General features: G+C 41.8%; 1 protein-coding gene across 2 annotated transcripts in view; it reads right to left on the reverse strand.

The window, feature by feature from the left end:
- Positions 1 to 21,532, reverse strand: part of BRSK2 (BR serine/threonine kinase 2) — a gene marked incomplete at both ends in the record, with an annotated part of 294,707 nt that overhangs the window by 7,445 nt on the left and 265,730 nt on the right. The window contains 6 exons of one of the 2 annotated variants that reach the window (XM_079537668.1): positions 4,525 to 4,572; positions 11,681 to 11,770; positions 12,468 to 12,648; positions 14,362 to 14,485; positions 19,820 to 19,868; positions 21,111 to 21,318. In XM_079537668.1, coding sequence (XP_079393794.1) covers positions 4,525 to 4,572; positions 11,681 to 11,770; positions 12,468 to 12,648; positions 14,362 to 14,485; positions 19,820 to 19,868; positions 21,111 to 21,318 — 700 coding nt within the window. The remainder of the gene's footprint in view (positions 1 to 4,524; positions 4,573 to 11,680; positions 11,771 to 12,467; positions 12,649 to 14,361; positions 14,486 to 19,819; positions 19,869 to 21,110; positions 21,319 to 21,532) is intronic. The other variant, XM_079537669.1, reaches the window with a different exon arrangement.

Genomic DNA, 21,532 nt, shown 5'->3' on the forward strand with positions numbered 1-21,532 from the left:
AGAAAGAGATACAACTACCGTGTGGTATTCGTATTCGTTTGGACAGCAAATAGCTGGGAAATCTGGCTTGAACTATTCGGAAAATCTGACTTATCTAAGTTATCATAATTCACATATTATGATAGAATATGTGATCTTTCAGGTGGGCTTCCACCTTAGATCTCTCATTTGGGTCCCCATTTATATCCATGTCCATCAAGAATCAGTTACACTCAGAAGATAAGCAGTGAGCTCATTTATCAGAAATGATAATAAAGAGAACATTGTTCCAACAACCTCACTGTGCAACAATGGTGAAGAGAATCCTTCAGCTGGGAGGACAGTATATGTCTTTTTTCCTTTTTTCTGCAGGTCTTTGTGCTTCTACCATCAGTTATGACTTCAAGAATGTGAATCACCAACTTTCTCTTCCATTAAAGCTCAAATGGCTACTCTAAATGAAATAGTTACTTCAAATAAAACCAACATGGATCACTTCTGAGAGCTTCAAAACCAGTATTTTGCTGCTGTAACACCAAGAGTCTCTAAGCTACCACTAAGTTACATGCCACAATCCTGATATTATGTAATCAATTTTAAACTATAACACCTCTCCTAATTCCTCAAGTTGCTTGGGATGCTACTGAGATGGGCTTGCACCTGTATGAATGAAACTGCATTTGCAAGGAGGTATGAAGAGAAGCCTTTACTGCAAGAGGACGTGCAGAGAGGATGATTGGTGATGGTGGGCAATGTAAGGTGTCTCAGAATAAGAAGCTATGTAAACAATCTAAATATATTCTAGACATTAGAAGCAAGAGATTCCAGTGAGATTCACTGGAAAGATATGAAAGGCAAGTGGATCTGCTGTGCTTCCGCTTTGATCAGATCATTTTGGTGACAGTCACTGGTTCACACGAGGATCCTTAAAGCTTCTTGCTTAACCGGTGCCAGGAATTCAGTTTTCAAACTGTAAGCAGCAACATGGGATGTATAAAAATAAGCATTTTGATTTTTCAAATAGTCTTCTGACTATTCTTGTGTCACAGAGTTATGGTCTAAGATTTTGCAAGAAAGTAAGCTTGTGCAATGCCAAGCACAGCAGCAAGATTTGACTGGGGCTGTGCTAATTATACAGTAATAATCTCCCATTTTCTTGAAGTGCTTGTGACGTAACTGAAAACTTCCTGAGATTCATGAGGGATGAAAGCAACAAAGAAAACTGCTTTACTTGGAAATAAAACTCAGCCCCAGACAGCTGAGATATATATATATATATCCCCTATAGAGAATGGGGAGTTCACAGGCTCTCTGGTGAGTATTTCTCAGAGGTAATGTGAAGAATGAGACAGGCATTTCTGAGCTTTCTGCCAGCAGCCAGCACCTTGCTGAAACATGCTTCCTAAGGACTCTAAAAAATTAGAGACGGTTGGGAAAAGGAGTTATCAAAGGCTATGAAACAGCTTCACTACTGATTCAACCATCCAAATAAACTCTCAGCTCACTTATTAAAGGCCTTAAAGTCATCCAAGCTCATAAAGACAGATTCTTTTTTGAATGAGGACTAGTGAAATGGCACTGTGGGCTTCTGTGTGGTATATATCAATGGTTCCAGATCCAACACACTCAAACTACAAAGCTTGACAGCCTTAGTAGTTTGAGTACCTGTTAGAACCTCAGCGTTAATCATACAATCCATTATTCAATGAGGTAGACATAAATACCAGATTAGATGATAGTAAAGAGGTCACTCAATCCTGCCTCAAAAGAATCTAAATCTAGCTCACCTTTTTACAGCCATGTTGAATTTATAAGGCTTAATGGCAGCACATAAAGTAGTAAAGCTTTTTTGTCACTAAACTGATTTGGCTCTGAATACACAAGGGAAAGATCAGCTAAGCTAGAAGGTATCACTTCTACAGGCAGTTTTCAGGCTACAGATTCATTTTAAATGTAAAGGGCTATTATAAGGCAAAGTTATTCTTATACACAGATATTAAAGACTTCATAAAAATCAATTAAGTCTTCCTGACACTAGAAATGCTCCTTCCCCTGCTGAAACAGGTGGAAACAAAATAAAATACTGCATCCCTGAGTGCATTTCAACTTGATCATGAGACAAACAATTTTCTTGTGAAACACTGGGAGTTGGCAGCAGTTTACCAGTGTGCACAGACAGAACTGATACAGTGGCAGCATTTGGACACTGGCAGCTCCTATGACATACCTCAGCTGTACAAGAACTACTTTTCAATGCTAATGTCTAAATGCAAAAGCACACCTCAGACTGATGATGACTGCTAACAGAAGACAAGTTAATATTTAAAGGGCTAAATAAATTTGCCTTGCTGTTAATTACAATGGTTTATATTGAGTGAAGAGATAGTCCTCATTCCCACCACAGCTTTCACATAGTTAAGCCTGGCATAAAACCTTTGATTTGCTCTTCCTGCTCCAGTGTTAACTCCTGCAAAAATGCCCTTTTATGTTCATTCTCAGAATGTGGAACAGTGATAACGTCACAAAAATGCTCAGCATAGTTTTTCTTACTCTATTGGCCGTCCCTATATGAACACTGTGCCAACTCCACAGGACTATGCCCGTCCTCAAAGTCATAGAGGACAGTTTGCCAATACTAGGCAAAATCCCAATTCATTCCCTTTACTCCCCTGACTAAATGTTGGACGAGCTTTCTTGTGCATGAAATAGCTCTTCACATATTTAGGAGGGTGGTATTCAGCACAGTGAATGTTATCACTACTTACATTTTTTATGAACACACCAAAGGCAATTTGATTCAAAGGAAGCAGCTCCATTACCTTGACGACCCTTCCTTTCTCTTTTCTAGATCTACCCACATCTTCTGTTCAGACTGTAGCTGCCACAAAACAGTCTCCCTTCTGGCCATCACCTTGTTGTCTTTGTCCCTGATGGATGCTGACACTGTGACAGCTGAAGGACCTGAGCTGGGAATGAACAGTAATGCTCTATCTAAAGAGCGCAGAGGACTGGCTGGTTATCTGTGTAGCTTGATTAACTTGCAAGCAATCAGCAGAATCAGCATTTCAGTATTATCATATGATGTGAATGTCAGATCCGGGCAAGAAAGAAAGGCTTGAGGAAGAAGAGAGATCTGCTGTCTGATACCTTCAAGACAAAGCTGGAAGTCTCCCTACAAGTTAAATGAGTCTTCTTGAAGAGATCAGAAACAGAGTGAACCAGAAAACTCAAATAAGAAATCATATGAGCTCTCCTCAAAGAAAAAAAAATATCATCAAATCTGCTCTTTAAGGAAAAGGAATCATCTGAAATACAGAACAATTTCTGCTCTCAGTCACACATGCATAAACCTAACATTATCTCCACTGTGACAACTTGACTGTGGAACGACTCCAGAAGAACTTCCCTCAGTTTACAAAGAGATGACGCAGGAGTCACAGGTCCAGCTGGAGAGCAGTACCAGCTCAGTGATCACTTCCTCAACAGCTTGTGTTCCCTTGCACAGAAATGTCTGAATTCAACCCAGTTACCAGAATGGAAGTCCTACGAGAACAGATTTCTCTTGCACAGAACCTTTCCATACAAGATGTAAGAGCAAAAAAACCCAAAACACCCAATCTTTTAGCATTTGGGTATTTCCACTACTGTATTTGAAGGAGCCAGTAAGGCCACAGGTAAGGAAGGAAAGAATAGTTCATGTGTGCACAGAGCAGAAGGAGGGCAAGGGACAAGTTAACCAAAATTCACGGAACCCCAAGCAAGCTGAGATGCAAGTTTTGCAGAAAACTCCTCTTTTTTTCTTTTTTCTCTCTCTTTTTTTTTTTTTTTGTCATTCCTAACAAAATTCTAAATCTCCAAAAGGTTCACTGTCCTCCAGCTAGAAACACAACACAGTTCCCTAAGACCAGACTGGTACTATGACAGTTAAATGTCTGGCTAAATGGTAAATAATATGCAGTACATTTTATGGAAGATTTAAAAGGGCCTTACCCTAAACATACATGGAAAAGAAGGGAGTGGATGCAAAAGGGAATTAAATAACAGAGCAATTCTGTCTCAATAAATCAAAAGAAACCAAGGGAGACAGCAGCTAGCAGGGCAGCATTCAGCTTCACTGCTGAAAAGGGATTGAAGAATTACGAATCAAAGGCAGCAACAACATCAACAATAACAAAAAAAAAAAAAAAAAAAAAAAAAAAAAGGAAAAAAAAAAGGAAAAAGAACAGAAAATTACTGGTCTGGGTGACGGTGAGGGAGGGAATCTGAAGTGCAACACCACACACTTGTGCTATGAAGGGGAAAGCCGTGGTGGAGCCTGTGCATCTTGTTGGATGGATGGGGAGGAACAGAATAAGGAGTATATGCTTGTGTCTGCCGGGTAAGAGAAGGACACTGTGGGCTTTTACATGTTGGGTAGTCTTGAAAAGAGCGTGGGAGAGCAGGGATAAGGAAGGGGAAGAGGTGGAAGGGACAGGGCGGTGCGTTATTATGTTGCTCAGCAGGGACTGGGGAAGGAGAAAAGGCAGAAGGGAAGGAAGTTCTTACCACATTTGGAAAGTCTGCCAGTCATCAACTCCATACAGTTAGTGGTGTCTAGATCATAGAACGGAAAGAGGAGGGAGGGAGGGAAAAACATAAAAAAAAGGTTTCCATACCTCTGTGCATAAAGTAGTGACTTAGCACATTATTACCTGAAGCAGGAAACATACACATCTTGGATTTTACACAACCTAAGCCAAATTCTGCCACCCACTTTATGCCAGTGCACACCTGGCCATAGGACTGGGAGTGGAGCTTGCCTCAGTCCTGCTGCTTCCATCCACATCTTTATCATAGCTATGAGTATTCAAGAGATGTCGGAAGCATTCTGCCATTACACTAACAAACTAAAAGACTAGAAATACATTCTTTCCCCTGGACAGCTTTGCAGATTATTCTGCAGCACACAGGCAATGTCCAGCCAGCTGATCTATGTACACTGAAGGTTTGAGGGAGGGAGAGAATGCAGCACAGTGCTACTGGACATGTACAGGTGGCTACTTACATAACTCAAAAACATCTTTCAGAAGCCCAGTGCCCAAGTCCTCAACACAATTCTGCCTCTATCATTCACATGTAGTCTCTTATCTTCTTGCTTTCAATGGCACCATTCACAGGCAACAAAATTACTTCCAGAAAGGGTAACAGAATCTATCTAAGACATTACTGTTCACTTTGTGCACAGCTCCCATTGCCACAGCCTCCGAGTGCTTTTAACTCAGGTGGGATAAGCAAGAAGGAGCTCTACATGTAAGCTTTAATGCAGAGAACTAGTCCTGCTGGCCACATTCCTGTAGAACATGCAGGCAAGCAAGATCTGTCACTGTCAGTCAGGGTGCCCTGACAGTGGGACCTCACTGTTGTGTTTCTGAGTGCTGGGCAGCTGCTGAGGAGCCAGCAGGTACCAGTTACTTCACTCGGTTTAGTTTTGGGTCTTGTCCTGCCTGGCCTTTAAATAAGCACTCAGGTATTGGAAGAAACAGGTTTGTCAGAAACATGCACACATATGTCCCAGATCCCTGTCTGCCAGGAAGATCTAACTATTCTCTATCTGCTAAACAGTCTGCACGAGAGAGGGTAGGTCCACTTCCAGCATTCATTTCCACAGAAAAGTAATTTGAAAAGGTGAGGAAGGGGTGCTGGATATGCCTAGGTATGCTGAACCCATGCTAGAAGAGCATGGATGTGTTTTCTGATGGAACCAGGCCTGTACTCATATTACCATCTGGGAATGCAAGGAGGAGAGAGCACAGGTGCCTGGTCACAGTGACGTACAAAAAGCATCTGAGGAGACATTACATCCCCAAGGCTGAAGGCAGGCTGGCAGCGCTGAATGGGAGATGAAACCCACGGAAGCGTTCCCAGAAAGGCACATGACAAAAAGAAGCAAAGGAAAACAGGAGGTGAAGGAGAAGACAAGATTCAGGATCCGGAACAAGATGCCTGATAGGTGGGGAGTTCACCTGTCACTGGATGTTCTGAGTAGAAAGCAAATTAAACTCCTAAAAAACACTCCTCCCTGAAGATGCCTAACAGGTTTAAGAAGTGCCTACTGATTGAGTCAATTGATTGAGCTGCTGATTGAGTCAATGACAAGGAGTCACAATCAGAAGCTTGCATTGTTTTTTTTTCTTTAGTAACTTGGAGAAGTTAGCCATCTGATGCCTTGCGCTGTTTCCTGTCCAGCTCTGAGTCAACTACACCCAGCTGCAATAACTACAAATCTATAATGGTAGAGCTCAGAGCAGTCGCCCAGCTGTCAGCACTACCTATGCTTTGAAAGAGCACAGAAAAACACATTAAGACCAAGGAAACTCTCAAGTATTACTAAAAGATTGTTTCTCATTCCCATTTCTATTTGTAATGTCTTCCCAATACAAGATCAGCTGTTTTCTCCCCATTCCTAAAGAAGAGCAAACAAGAGCATGCCAGAAGCAGCAGCTATTACCACATCTCCTGAGAGACTAACAGTTAATACGCCTTTAGCTTACTTCTTATAATAACGACTTTAATACTTCTTTAATTTCCATCATCTTATAACATCTGCTTTAATAAGTATTCTATATGACAAAATATTTGCTATTTCAAAGCAGAATTTTCATCCTTATTAGAAAGCCTTAGATTCTTGGCAGCAGGCTTCTGCTCATGGGTAACAACCCAGTATCTGTGGGATCAAGGTGTTATGTGAGGTGAATAATGTCAAGGTCCAAAGAGGCATTTAGCTCCCTGAGAAGCACTGATGGGTCATGTAATGGCATTTTTAATGTATGTTGTTTAATTTTTTAATTAAAGCAGAATGGCAGTGGCAGAACTCAACCCTTCTGATGATAAGGCAATCCCTTGTTTCATAGGAATTGCTGGCAGTCACTCATGCTTCAGTTGTTACCAAGGCTCTTCCATAAATGACATTCAGTTTAGTTCATTAACAGATGACAAATGATTTGGTTAAAATAAGACCTTCCTTATTGGAACATGAAAAGGTCAAAGAAGCTCTGAATCCATTAAAAATCCCTAGTGTTCTGACAGATTTTCTTTCCTGATTTTTTTTTTTCTCTCTCTTTTTTTTTTTTTCCCCTGTAATTTGTATTTCTATCCTTCACAAATTTCACAGTCAAACAGCCTGGATTGTGATGCTTCTGATGTCTCTGGAACGGTGACTTGTCCCAGCCCAGGAAATCTACGATTCCAACCACAGAGGTTGGAACTTCCTACTGTTTGGGTGCCTACTTGAAATGCACAGTTCTCCTATCACAGCTCTGAAGTGCTTGGATTTCTTTTTCCATGCTTTATTTCAGGACAACCCAGTTAATTGTAGTGAGGTCTGTCAAATAAAAACAGTGAAGTTGTATAGCAAAACCAGTGCTCTACCAAACCAATCAGGCATTACACAGTGCCTGGTGGGAATTATGACAGCAATACAAAGCACTGCCCCAGACTATGAGAGTGGTGAAGGCATGAAGGAATGCAGAAAACAAGATTAAGCTGGGACATGGATGAGCCCCAGATAAAACTGATGGTGTTCCAGTTCCAAACTGGCATTTTCATATTCCCTTTTTTCTGTCTTGATGATAATAAATCCTTTGCACATTTGGAAACCACTTCTTAGTAATTATTTTGGTAGCTATCTGGCAGCCCACAGCATTTGTGGGCCATAAAGATGAACACCCAGAAAGCACAAATCTCCATCAAAGCTTTTGAATCACGTGAACATCTGCTTTTTTTTTTTCTCTTTGAGACATACACTAGGACAGTAAGAGAGCTCAGGTGAATATATACAGAAGATACATGCCATCAGAAAGAATTTGCACTGCCCTATTTTGAGGCTGGATGTGGTCTCTAAACAATTGTTTATGTTGATGAAAGGCATTTTCAGCAGTAATATCAAGAAGCTCTGATTGAAATGCTGATGGTTAAAATCTGATATGAAGCCAAGAAATATCATAAAACAGAAACCTACTACAAAGAAGTTATGAAGGCTATCGCAGCATTGCTGATTGCCTAAAACATGGGAAAACGAGTTAAAAGTTAGGATAAGCAGCACCCCACACCTAAAAGCAAAGCCTAAAAAGGCAAGAAAATATTAAGAAAATAAAAATTGATAACCTGTGAATGAACACGGATGGCTTCTGTGTGCCCCCATTCACCAGCTGTTTCTATTACTTTTGGGCAAAGGCGTTGTGGAGGAAAACAAATTACGATTTAATGGAAAGTGTACTGGGCTGAAACAAAGGCCAAAACCAGTAATTTTTTCCTTCCAAAGAGATCACTTTATTCCTCCAAAGGGCAGTCCTGCCTGGGGATTATAGAGCAGATTCTGAGTACGGGGCTCCTGGATGGAGTGTCTGTCTACCTATTTCATGCCAATCTTAAGTCTGCAGGCCCTTTCAGCACTTACACCACAAAAGATTTCATGTCCTGAAGCATCAAGGTAGAAGGCTGACATGTTGTACTAAATTTGGCCGCTGGACAGTGGCTTTAAAAAGTAATAGATTAGCACGTGGAATGGATTGCATTTATTTACACATTTATTCCAGCAAGGGAGGGGAGCTGTTTTCCTGCTTCAGAATATGTCAGAAGAAATAAGCACAGTTTTAGGAAGGGAAAATGGAAGTGAATGCAGGGATATCCATGGGGAAGGGAGATTACAGGGTGCTCAAGTGAGACATAGAAACACATCTGCCTAAATCAGGTATGTATGTGTACACACTCACACACACACAGATGTATGGGCAACATGACATCTACAAACACTGTTGTGAGCTGGAAGAAATGAGAAAGAAGAAAGTGCGTTCTGAAACCCAGGCAAGCCGGCTTAGTGGGCTGGCATGCTGCATAACAGATCAAAGAGGAGCAGGAGAGAGAATGACTGTCAGTGCCATATGCTTACTGGGCCTTGCTGTTCTATTTCACCCTGCTTTCATTGGTCTTGTCCTTTTGCAGATCTCACCTTACATGCACGCTTTCACAGGTAGCTTTCACCATCCTGCATGCAAAGGTACCTGAACCAAAAGGCAGGAGAGACAACTGCACAGAAGATACGTCTGTGCACAGTGAGCTATGAAAATCTCCAGTGCACTGGCAGGGGAGCAAACTAGTCAGCATTGCTGGTCAGAGCCAGCAATGTCCTCAAAGCCATGGAGGAGGAGAGTCTAAGTGAACCATAAGCTTGTTCTGTTCCAGCAGGGGACTGCCTACAGGGCATCCTCAAAACATGAACCTGAATAGGACTCCAGCCACCTTAATTCCTGTGAGATGTTCAGGGCTGGGAACGTGGGAGAAGAAGAGAAATGGAGAAGAATTTGTCTTCCTTCTACATGAGTAAGAAATGCTGAGCAATAACTTGGCAATTTCTAGGAAGCCCTGCACAGACTTATCCAACCACAGCCAGCCAGCTTGTGGTTATACACCCAAGGTGCTAAACATGACCTCTTTGCAGTTCCTTTATCCATTTATTTTCTCTTTCATTTTGGATGAGAATGTGAATCATGGGACCTCTCTACTTGGAGTCACAGGCTGTCTTTTCCACAGTAATAATCTCACTTCCTTTCTCTCTTTCCCTTGGATTCTTCTCCAAACTATGTTTTTCAGGTTAAATAATTTCTCTCCAAGAGAAATGCATCTTGCTGATCAGGATAGATGATAGATACAGGACAGTCTGGTGCCGTATCTCTTGTGAGCTGCCTTGTCTAGCTAACTACCTGGATGACAGAGTTCTTGTTCTTAACACTCCATGTGGAGTTGCACTTTCCCCAACTTTAAAGATCAGGCTGCATCTCCTCTGCGAGAATGAATTACTCCAATGTAGCTTTAGGCAATAGAAGGAGACTCTTTGTCTATAATATAATTTCTCCATTCCAGAATCAGAGCAAAACTGTAAGTAGGATGCATTTCTCACAGCACAGTTTGCGCTAAATATCTCTTGAGCGTCAGTCAGATGAATGGTTTTTATTTGTGCTACAATATGACTTTCTTATAGAGATACCCTTCTTCATGTGTAAGTGTGCAACAGAGTCCAAGTTTTTCTGTATGGCCTCAGTAGCTTGCACATGCTAGGGTAAAGAATTTAAGAAAGATCACATCATTTAATTTTTTTAATAGCTTTTCCCTCATAGAGGGTAAGGGCACACTTCTTTCTGAAAGAGACAAGGAATGGTTGACCATTGTTCATACACCAGTGGTAATGTGAAATAGAGAATACATTTTTTTCTCAGCTAATTACCCTTACTCTCACTTGGTCCCAGCATTTCCCAAGAGAAAAAGCTGGTAGAAAATTCTGTCTGCTTCCTTGAATTTTATTTTATTTCAGAAATTCACATAGCAAAAATCGGAGTCAGCCTTGGTTCTAACATCCTCACCATTTCTGTTTCCTAACAGAATAACCCATGTGCTGGGCACCCTTGCAATCCAGCATGCAGAAGGTCAGGCAGTGCTGGAAGGCAAAAGTAAAGTGGAAAATAATTTTTCCTGAGCTGAGCATACTCTTCTGTCACATAGTGAGCTCACACTCTTCTAGACAGAGTTATTTTCTCTTCAGCTTAAAGCCACACTGTTAGACCAGAAGGATGTAACCCATATGTGCAGTGAGCCAAGGAGACCTAACAATTAACTGTATGATCCTATGCAGATTTCATTCTGCAATGTTGTCTTGGCTGGTTCACACAAAGGTAAAGCACATCACTTGGCTCTTAGGAATATGTACATACTACCTTCTCCCGTATGATGGGAAAACTCTTCCCACTCCCTCTGTCTCTTCTTCCTGCAGCCCCCACTCTCTCCTTTGCTCCCATCTGTCCCCTGTATCTTTATGGTCTTTCTGTTTCTCCCTACTTTTCCTTCCCTGAAGCATTTCCAATATCTAAGCTTCCTTACATTTTCCATTTTCACCTTCTTCCTTTGTTCTGTCTTCTTAAAGGATAGAAGAGCTAACACTGACTTTTTTCCTAGTGTCACCACTGGTTGTCAGAGTGAACATCTGCTACATAACGATGGGATGAGGCCAGTTTCTGTATTATCATCTCAGGCTGCCTGCAGATTCAGATTGATGTCACTGCACAGGGCCATATTTGTAAGCCTTTCTTTACCACCATGATAAATTGGAACCTATTTTAAAAATCAATAAAATATAGTTTCTGCAGAACCTTAGCATACGACTTGTGCTACCACAGTACTGGGCCAGGAATATGATCGCACTACTGGAAACTATCAGCCACCTTCTAACATCTGAAAACACTGTATTTAACGGCTACTTAAAAGCAGCACTTAACTTTCTTCTGCAACCTTCTAAAGTTGGAGGTTTCTAATGCACGCCTGAAGAGATTGAAAACTGGATATCTTCCAGACTGTGTCCCTGTTCTGGGAGCTTATGGAACCTGAGAATATCTGGCATATCAACTGATAATGCAGCCTTTGATGGAGAAGTGGGCAAATGGCTCTTTGGGCGGGAGGAGGGCAAAAGCTGTTCAACTGGGGAATGCGCTGGGAGCGTTGGAGTGGGGATGAGAGGGAGGGGGAAGGTGGGTGCAGGAAATTACTGCTCTGTCTGAATGGAGCTTGGTTCTTGCTGTAATCAGAGGGATGGCCTCCCTCAGCCTCCTGGTACTGAGAGGCACTTTGTCTTCCTGTCCTTTCTGAAGCAAGGTGCTCAACAGCAGAAACTACTTACCTGATAATTGCTGCACTGAAGGCTGGTCATGTGTGCTTAACAACTGTGCCTGAATGGTTTCTACTACCCTCTTAAAACGACGGCTTGGACCTGTGAGGAGAGAAGAGGCACAAATGGCTGTGAGAGTGCGAACTGAATCCTCATGTAACACAGGCTGGAGGGAAAGGGTCACAAACATCTTCCCTTCCGTCTCATCCCTGTAAGTGTACATACAGCATAGCTATGCTTCACCTAAATGCACAACTTTGAGGAACTATTATGAAGTCCCAATATAAATACAAGCTTCACCATGTTGGACTCAGCAAAAGGAAAGATGGCTTATTTTGTAAAGATAGAAAAGACTGGGGACATTTTTTCCTTATTATTTTAATTCAAACTTTGTGCATGGCATGTGATGAGCCAGCAAAAAAAAAGAGAGATCACATATTTCTGTAAGAAGGGAGAAATCATTGGCCCACAGAGACCAAGTGAGATACTGAGACCTTTGAGTAAAGCAAGGATGTAGTATAGGGAAGTATTTCAAATCTGATGAACAGAGCAGCATTAGTTATGCAGTATTAATTATGGTGGTGGCAACTTCACCTCTAGAGAATGTTTTGCCCTCCCACCATTTCCATTACTACCAATGCCATTCTTGATCCCAATATCCTCCTTTTGCCCACTGTTTGAACCTTCCTTTGAGGTCAAGCAGAAATATCCTTTGCTCTAGCAGAAATATCTTTACAGGCCTCCATATCAGCAAGGCCAAAGACAACTTGCACCCATGTTGCAGCTTTGCCATGGTTACCTGATAAGAGTGTGAAAGTGACAGAATAGATCCCATTTTCCTTCTGCGCTTCTCCCCCTTCTGTGTATGTTATGTCCACCTGGAACTTAACCGGCTTCTGGAAGACAGCAGGACCTCCTGTGGACTTGTACTCTGCACGGAAACTTGTCTGTGAGATGACACTGTGACTGAGGCTTGGAATCTGAAACAGGTTGGTAGAAGACGGTACAGTGCGCAAAGGGAACAACTGCAAAATTTGTAAGATTTGTTTTTTCTTCTGGACTTGAATTTGTGATTCTATGGCATCAGGACAAGTAGCAGACACATAGACAAGTGTCTGGAATATCCACAGGGACAATATGTGTACTTACCCAAACCCCTATTCCTATCAATACATAAAACAATTTTGAGAAGCTTTCTGGTTGTAATCCAGTATCATCAGACCTACAGTAGGATTTCACAACTCACTAATTTTCAGGCAGTCAATAATAACAGATATTGCCAGAATTTAACTTACTCTCATATTTTATTTATTGCTTCTCAAAGGACAAAATTTTCAAAAGATTTCCCAAACCATTCGGAAATCTGGCTTCTAATTTAGGAAGCATTATGAGAGATGAGTTCTTCAAGGTGTCCTTAAGGACTTACTTATCAGGCTATGACAATATGTTTAATTCGAAGTTATCTGTAGAGATGGTTCATAGAGTTTGCATACCGCATTGCATCTCACCCCACAGATGTGCAAGTATGCACAGGATCACCAGTATAAACAGTGGTGCACACTATGCTAAACCCACAAGCACAGCTAAAAGCATGAAACCAGTACAGGAACATCGCTGCTTCAAACCAACCTGAGATGGATTGTTTGATGGTAGAATGTTTGATACATACTGCACACACTCCCTGTATGCCAGCACTGTGTATGAACAGTTAAAAGAACTGAATTTTTGTTTTTGGAAGAAATTCATTGCAGCATCATAAAGACTAGAAAGGAGAGTAATATTCTTTGGAAAACAATACCAATTCAACAAACTATATAAGAATCTATGATAAGATCTATGATAAAAAATTGAGCTGCCTTCTCTCAATTCCATTGGAAAATAAGGTCTCAGTATGCTTCAAACATCCTTGAATTTAAAAACCTTGCAAATTAAATTTATTGTACTGACTTTTTCCTTATTGGTACTTGCAAATGGTAAGAATAAGGACTTTCTGTTGGAAAAAAAAACAAACAAAAAAAACCATTTTCCTCTGCTAAAACTGCAGATTATCCTGGATTGTAAATAAGGAATATGTACAACAACTGAGACTCTGTACACCAGAGGAAATTACCATTCTATCTGTCATAAAGCTGAGAAGGGAAGATCTAAAGTAATAAATGCAGACATGGCACAGGTTTTTGTCTGATTAAAGTGGTGGAGAGCATAGCCAGGGAAGCCAAGACTTTTGTATAGATGGTGACCTTAAGAGAAATGCGACCAAGCAGCAAATCACTGTCTTGATGCTGTACTACCAGTGCTCTCTAACTGCACTAAAATTCCAAACACTGCCAACCTGGAGACTTCACCTTTCAGAAGGCTGAAATCTTTTCTCACAGAATATTTTCTTCAGTTAGAAATTTAGACAGAACACAATGGAGGCCTGAATCAACACAATATGTAAATCAAATGCACAGAGGATGAACCTGAAGGAGAAGAAACCCTGCCCAGTAAATAGAATCATAGAATCACAAGGTTGGAAAGGACCTGCAGGATCATCTAGTCCAACCATCCTCCCATTATCATTGCTACAACAAGCTACTAAACCGTATCTTGTAGCTCCTCATCAACTGGTAGCACCTCATCCAGACACAGCAGAGTGAGTCCCAGATCTGACCAGTGAGCAATGCATCTAACAGGCAGCTTGGCTGACTTACCGACAGGAAAGCGTGGACAATATCAGCCTTAATGGAGCTTAGCGGTTTGTCCTTAATGACCACAAAAATCTGTTCTTCTTTCTCCAGATTAATGAAGTTACCAAACCAGGATTTTTTGGCAAGCCTGACATAATGAAAAAGAAAGAGATGATTTAGAATATTGAGCACTGGTTCTTAGATACCTTCCAAATAGAAAAAAAAATACTTACAAACTGCACAAGAAATTATTGGTAACGCTCCAGTTGTGGTTTTACTACAACAGGTAGCTCAAAGAGTCTATGAATATCCCACTCACTTAGTGAAAACTGTTTAAGTAACAGTCCCCACCTTGTTAACTCTTGCAAGATGTGTGATCAGCCATGAAAAGAACGGCAGCAATGGTAACTTTTATATAAAGCCAATACACTAATTAATATGCCATGTACATAATTCATACACATAAGTCTCTCTAAAAGCAATGCCTCCTATTTAATTCCATGGAGACTACAACAGATAGAAAAAGCATAACAACACTATGTGATAGAGCAAATTCTCAGCTGCAAAACATTATTTTTCAACACAGTCACCACCATTAGCTCTGCATTTTCACTACCTATGAACAGGAGCCTACGTGTTGCACTTGGAAAAATCTGAATCAGGTGCCCCACTGTTGTCACCGCTGCTGAAACACATCACCATCACCTTACTGCTCTCTTCCACTGGTTGGCCTCCATAAATGTTCAGCAAACATCAATAAATGTTAATGGATGTCACTTTTTCCACATGGAGGAATTCAGTGGCATCCCACTCCTTCATTTGCATTTCCATGTCAGATGCCATTCCAACTGACTGCCCGTCTCCTGCCATTTATTGCACAGCAACAAAATGTAACTGAATATTGGTGGGAAGGTTCAACCTCTATTGCCATACCATCATCATCTGCCTCTGACGTCGTGGGCCGACATAATAACATAGAAGGCATTGCTTTTGGTGCAGACTTTGCATAGCTGGGGACATGTTTCTGAGATGTCTCCAGGGATCTCAATTTTTGTGACAACAGTGGGTGCTGTCAGCACAGCAGTTTAAGTTTACTCTTGCCCATTTCAGCCCCTTTGCTGTTTCTAGACTTGGAAAGCTCCATTCCCAAATGTGTCTTCTTGGACTGACAGTCACTTTTTAAAGCAAGCTCAAGGTTTCATTGGCCCTTCAATCTGCCTGCAAATGAAACCCACTGCTACCCACAGAGCCACGACAAAGACTTTTCCATTCATCAGTCCCATTCAGCAAGAGTTCAGTAAGGAACAAATTCCGGCTTTCTTACAAATAACGAACTTCCAGTACTAACAAAGATCTCAGCACCGCACAAAACACAGTGCGGGCTTTCCACGGACAGCAGTCCAACTCCATCGTTTCTTTCAGCATCAGATGGAGGCATCACCATAAAATCAAGTTCTTCTGTTTTTCACACTGGTCATAACAGCAAATGTTTGATTTTGCTTATTGTTCCATTTTCTTGATGCACTTTGTTGAAACTCACTTTTAAGTTAAATCAGCTAAAGGAAAAATGGGGCACGTATATTACCGGGGGAAACTACTCAGAACTTGAAGGTAGTACCTCTGAGAGTAAAGGCTTTGAGGGGAAGGAAGATGCCATCAGACATGAGAACCACCTCCCTCAACCTGCTGGTCATACTTCTCTTGATGCAACCCAGGATATGGTTGGCCTTTTGGGCTGCAAGCGCACATTGCTGGCTCATGCTGAATCTTTCAATTGCCGTGCCCAAATCCTTCTCTCAAGGCTACTCTCAAGCTATTCTCTGCCCAACCTGCATCCGTGCTTGAGATTGCCCTGACCCAGGTGCAGGATTTTGCCCTTGGTCTTACTGAACTTCATGAGGTTGGCTGGACTCACCTCTCAAGCCTGTCCCAGTCCCTCTGGATAGCATCCCCTCCCTCTAACATGTCAACTGCACCACTCAGCTTGGTGCCATCTGCAAACTTGCTGAAGGTGCATTCAATCCCACTGTCACGTGGGATCATATTCTAGCAAAGAAAAATTTAGCATGAAAAAGCCAGAGATGAAAAGACCTGCCATGAACAAGTTTTTCACTCCACTGGATATTTTATGATGCCATGGCAAGCAATTAGGCTTTCACTTCCAGGGGATGTTCACCACTCAACAGAACAAGACAATCTACAGGCCAGCTACTGCAGTAAAGGAAAGCCATCTGCACAAAGGACTGCTGTGCACCCCAAAAAAGTGCTGAACAGCTAATTATTAGGAGAACCCCTTCCTGGCAGCAAAGACACAGAATGAGGAAGGGCAGAGATGAAGCAAGAGAGGAGCATCGAAACACTGCACCTCAGCTGTGCAAATACTCATTTGTGTCCACCCATTATAGAGGTAAGAGTACAAAAGGATTCATTTGCAATTTAGTAAATCACTGCCCCCCACTCAATTAAAGTGGGCTGGAAAAGTCACTCCCTAAAATATTCAGAGGCAGCTGTAACTAAACCAGTGAGCCAAAGATTAGCATGGAGAGCAGTAAAGAGAAAGGGGCTCTCATTTAAATGGGTCGTTAAGGAGCCAGGGTTAGAGTGTGAAAGGAAATTACATACTAATTAGCTCATGTGTCTCACACGTACCATAACAACTCTGCAAGCCCCCAGAGAGCTGGGGCAATAGCTCCCTGCATGTAAGGGGTCTATGCTCATTAGTAAATTTGCACCTGGTTATCTATCTAAAATGTCTGGTTGTTTTAGGCTGGGATCTATCATAATGTGAACTGAGCTTCGCTGTCAGGACTCAAGGGGCCCAATGTATGTCACACATGCTCCTTGGGAGCTGAACTTGAAAAAAGCATGAATATTTAACTGCACATCTGCCATCTTAAAATACTACTTTTCGTATTTGTATTTTTATTAATTGTTTTGTGGAGCCTTCATTTATAGGTCTCTTAATGAATGCAGGTTAGGAGGGCCACAAAACACAAGGAGTTTTCTCCTGTTCAGCTTGGAAACTTGGTCGGAAGTCTGCAGAGTGCAGCTGTGCTCTCTTTTTCAGCAAGGTTATCACCACTAACACTGACTCTGGAAGACTCCCTGATAGCCTGGGCTATGATCCAGCTTGCAAATCACTAGAATTCAATACATAATTTTGCTCAAGTCACATGAGACAGAATAGATGCCAGTGGTCTCTCCTCTTTCTGGAATGAACTGGATCAAGACAGAGCACACGTGCACTCACTTTTCTCCTTGACAATGGCAGAACTAGCTGTGCTTCTGTACAGAGAATAGGTTTGCTGAAGAAGAAGCCACTTCAGAGTGAAACCATACAATAAGGGTGTTCCTCCTCTTGAGGTGTGCTAAGTACTTCTGACTTGGATTAAAACAGGTATGATTCAAAGATGCTCAGCAATCTGAATGAGATGCTCTAGCACCCTCCAAAATCAGGCTGTAAACAGTGAAAATAACCGTTTCTTGTGATGGCAAGCCTCCTAATGGGGAGGAAGACAGAAGATACATGGGAGGCTGGGTCCATTGGGAATCTAATCAGGTGTTCAGTTGAGGGAAAACAACAAATCGATCAGCATGAAAACACAGGCAAGTGCTTTATTACTTCACACTGAATTTCTGACTGCTGTCATGTTCTGTTTTCTACTTTTGCAGTGTGTTACTGCAGTGCTTCACTGTCTTCTCTATCTCTGATTGCATGGATCTGCAACCTCTGTAAATCTACCTGCTTGGCATAAATAAGAGCATTTCTACGCAAGCAATTGGAGCTTTGCATGCCTAAAGCAGCTGGAGCTATGTCTCTTTAAATGCCATCCCTGGCACATTTTCTAGGACTTTTTCAAATGAGAAAGAATAGCACTACCCAAACACGTCAAAGCATATCATCTAAACACCAGGTTTTGTTAAAAGAGTGGCAGTCATTGAAGAATGCTGTACTAGATCAAGGACATGTATTTTTATTGCTCAACCCATGAGGTCAATAGAGCTCTTGGTAAGGACACCTTATTTCTTACAGAAAGGAAAAGAATAGCAGGAAAAAAAACCACCAAGACGTGTGGAAGTGGGCACTGAGCAATGAAATATCAACTGTTAAAATAAAATCCAGCTCATTATTTTTTATGACTTTTATTATGTTTACTGGAGGGTGCAGCCCAATTGAACTCATTAATTTGGCAATTACACAGAAAAAGAAAAAAGGGCCCTAGGCTTTGACTTGCATCCAAACTGCCTCAAATGATAGACACTGTTTCATTCACCAGTTTTCAAAGGGTGAGTGGGAAGCAGAGAAGGCAATAAATTCACAGAACTTCAACCAACATACATGCATAAAGGTGAGACAAGAGGATACAAAGGGAAGAAACTTAATTCAGTGGGTTTTTTTGCTTTAAAAGCCTTAAAAATAATTGAGAATACAATGTATTTATTCTGTCAGGATGTGCTAATGTTGTGAACTTCTCTCATGCCTCTCCATTAGTACATGGTCCAAAATGTTGAAAATACAATTTATTCAATTTTTTCTTCCTGAATTTCTTTTACTAAACTTTACTGTTCCTTACTTCTCCCTCTCCTGTAGTCTTTATCACTGCCCATTCTGCACCATTAGAAATAGACTGCACATACTACATCACGCCAGGTCTAGGGAAAGTACCATTATCACCAATTACAAAACTTTGGGCCTGCAATTTTCATCTACGACTCATGAATATTTCACACAAGTATTTTGATGAAAGGCCAAATTGCCTTGGTTGGCAGGGAAGGCCTATGGGTATTGGGTGCACAAACACAAGCTGTGAAAATAAAAAGGAATAATTTGGCATCTGTTGCATATATTCGGAAGTGTTTGGAGCAGCACTCTCTGGCAAGGACTTCCAAACCTGCCATGCAGTGACGCACAGCTGTGCCATTAAATGGTTGAAATGTACACGGACTTTCAGGAATAAGTCCGCTGAATATGAAGCAGCTTCTCCACTTCCCAGAGTTGCTGTCCAGAATTAACACTGCACTATCCCAGCCAAAGATTCCTCTAAATCATCTGAGCAGAGGCTTCTGCATGCTATCCTGAGGATTCAAACTTACATGTGCTAAGAGAAAGACCCTCTGCTGCATAGTTAGTGCCAGTATAAGCCATTGACTATCCCCAAAAGTGATGTGCTTGAGAACCAAATGAAAGAAGAGAATGAGAAGATGTTCCAAGACTACTAAACTCAGCAAGCCACGAGTAAAAATGAGGTGGTCACTATGAGACAGTTTCATCACCAGCTGACCCCACAGCCATTACTGAGGTATTGATTTTATCTCAGGCCCTTAGCAGAGGGATTATTTTGACATCTCAGTCCCACTCGTCATATAACAGGCTGCAGTCAGATACTGATTCAGAGCAGAAACAGTCACCCTACAACATTCAGGCTAGGAAGTGACGTTGGCAGGTGGTGGAAATGAAGTAGAGTATTGGTAAAATACTTACTCTGGGGATGATTCTGGGGTTAAATTGGACATTTCCTCTGGTGTAGGTACTGCCCATGCACACACAGCCAAAGAGAGGAAGGGAGAAAAGAAATCAATGAATCAGCACACCTTCTTTTTTTTCTGGTTTGATAACAGTGAAAAAATCGTGACTTTTTTGCACTACCCCTTCATTCGTCCATTGCCTCTGCACGCAACTTCTGACATTTAAAATCGGTCATGTGCCTCTAGATTATTGTATCTAATCAAGTGATGCATTTCAAGGCATGTTCTACTACTTCTTACATCACTAGAAAATCCCAAACATCATGCCAATCCAATTGCCTTAAAACTTGTTTACTATTGTTTCATGAGCCAATTCTCACACTTTATGCAATGGGGTTTTATGCAAAGTTTCCTTTAGTCACTGAAAATATGAGGAATCCCTGTGGAATTTTCAGAACACAATGTAAATATACAAATTTCCCACACCAGGCCATTTGCTTCCAAGTCCATCTGGCTGAAACTCAGTCACTGCTGCAATTCTCAGCAGTTCTCTGGCCACCTCAGGGACAATGCCCCTGACAATCACAGCCCAAAACCTAACCCTTTCATGGCTATATCCTGCTTTCCAAAGGATCCTGGCACTGGGATGGCTGCTGATTATATCCGAGGACAGTGTATGTGACTTTGGGTGCCCTTTTCCTGAATGCAAAAAGCTACGTGGAGATTGAAGAAAACAATTTTGTTGATCTCAACACTCTAGAGACTCTTAAAACTAAAACAGCCACTGGAAATGAGAACGCTGATTGTATTAAGGCAGTTTTTATACCAATTACCCGAGGTGGTAAAAAAAGCACTAACCAAGATCAAACAAACTGTACATCAAAAGAACAATTTCAGCCTATTGTCACTGGCTGTCCTTTTTTCAGCAGAAAGCTCAGCCCACGGCTGCAAAGAGGCAGCAGAGTACAGGCATAGTGAAATACCATAGCTCTAGATTTGCTGGCAAAATAAGTCATGATCTGAAGATAAAATGTTCCTTGGTTCTAAGAACCATGTCAATGATATTAAGGTCTGTACTACTTGAGTGTGAAGAGGGTTCAGGAGACGCTGTTGGAGCAAGTGCAGTGGATTTACAGAGCCTGCTGACACAGACTTTGGGCTACCACTGCTTGATGCTATCACTTTCATTTGCTGTATCAGTACTCAGTTCTCGGCACATGAAATTTTTGAGAGCCAAAGAGAAGTATCACTTGCTGCTGAATGGCTGCCCAAACCAGACCCACCCTGTACATCTGGAGAGTACTCACCTTGCAATTTCCGGCGATGGAAGCGAGGAGACCCCAGGAAACTATTCTTGATTGAGTTGAGCCGTGTTCTCCATGGCATTCCTCCAATGCTGGGGCTGGATGGTGGTGTTGGGTTGGGTGTGCCTGCTGGGCTCTCCTTTGGCGTATGGACAGGTGTCCCCTTGGGGGTAGGGAGGGGACTTCCCCTTGGAGAGGGGTGAGGGGTGACCTGTATGATGGGGATAGATTTGGTGCTCGGGTCAGTACTAGAAGGGAGTAATCTAACAGGAGACATAGGGTTGGTCTGCAATTTAGGAACAGCCAGCTGTGGGTTAAAGCCGGCAGCAGGCGAGCGGCCCGGGGCATTCTGCACAGGGCTGTTCTGGGAAGAGGGCGCGCTGGTATTGCTGGAAGGGAGTGGGTTGGATTTAGTAGACTGGAGT

The sequence above is a fragment of the Tetrao urogallus genome, assembly GCF_951394365.1.
Source record: "Tetrao urogallus genome assembly, chromosome: 6".
NCBI lineage: Eukaryota > Metazoa > Chordata > Aves > Galliformes > Phasianidae > Tetrao > Tetrao urogallus.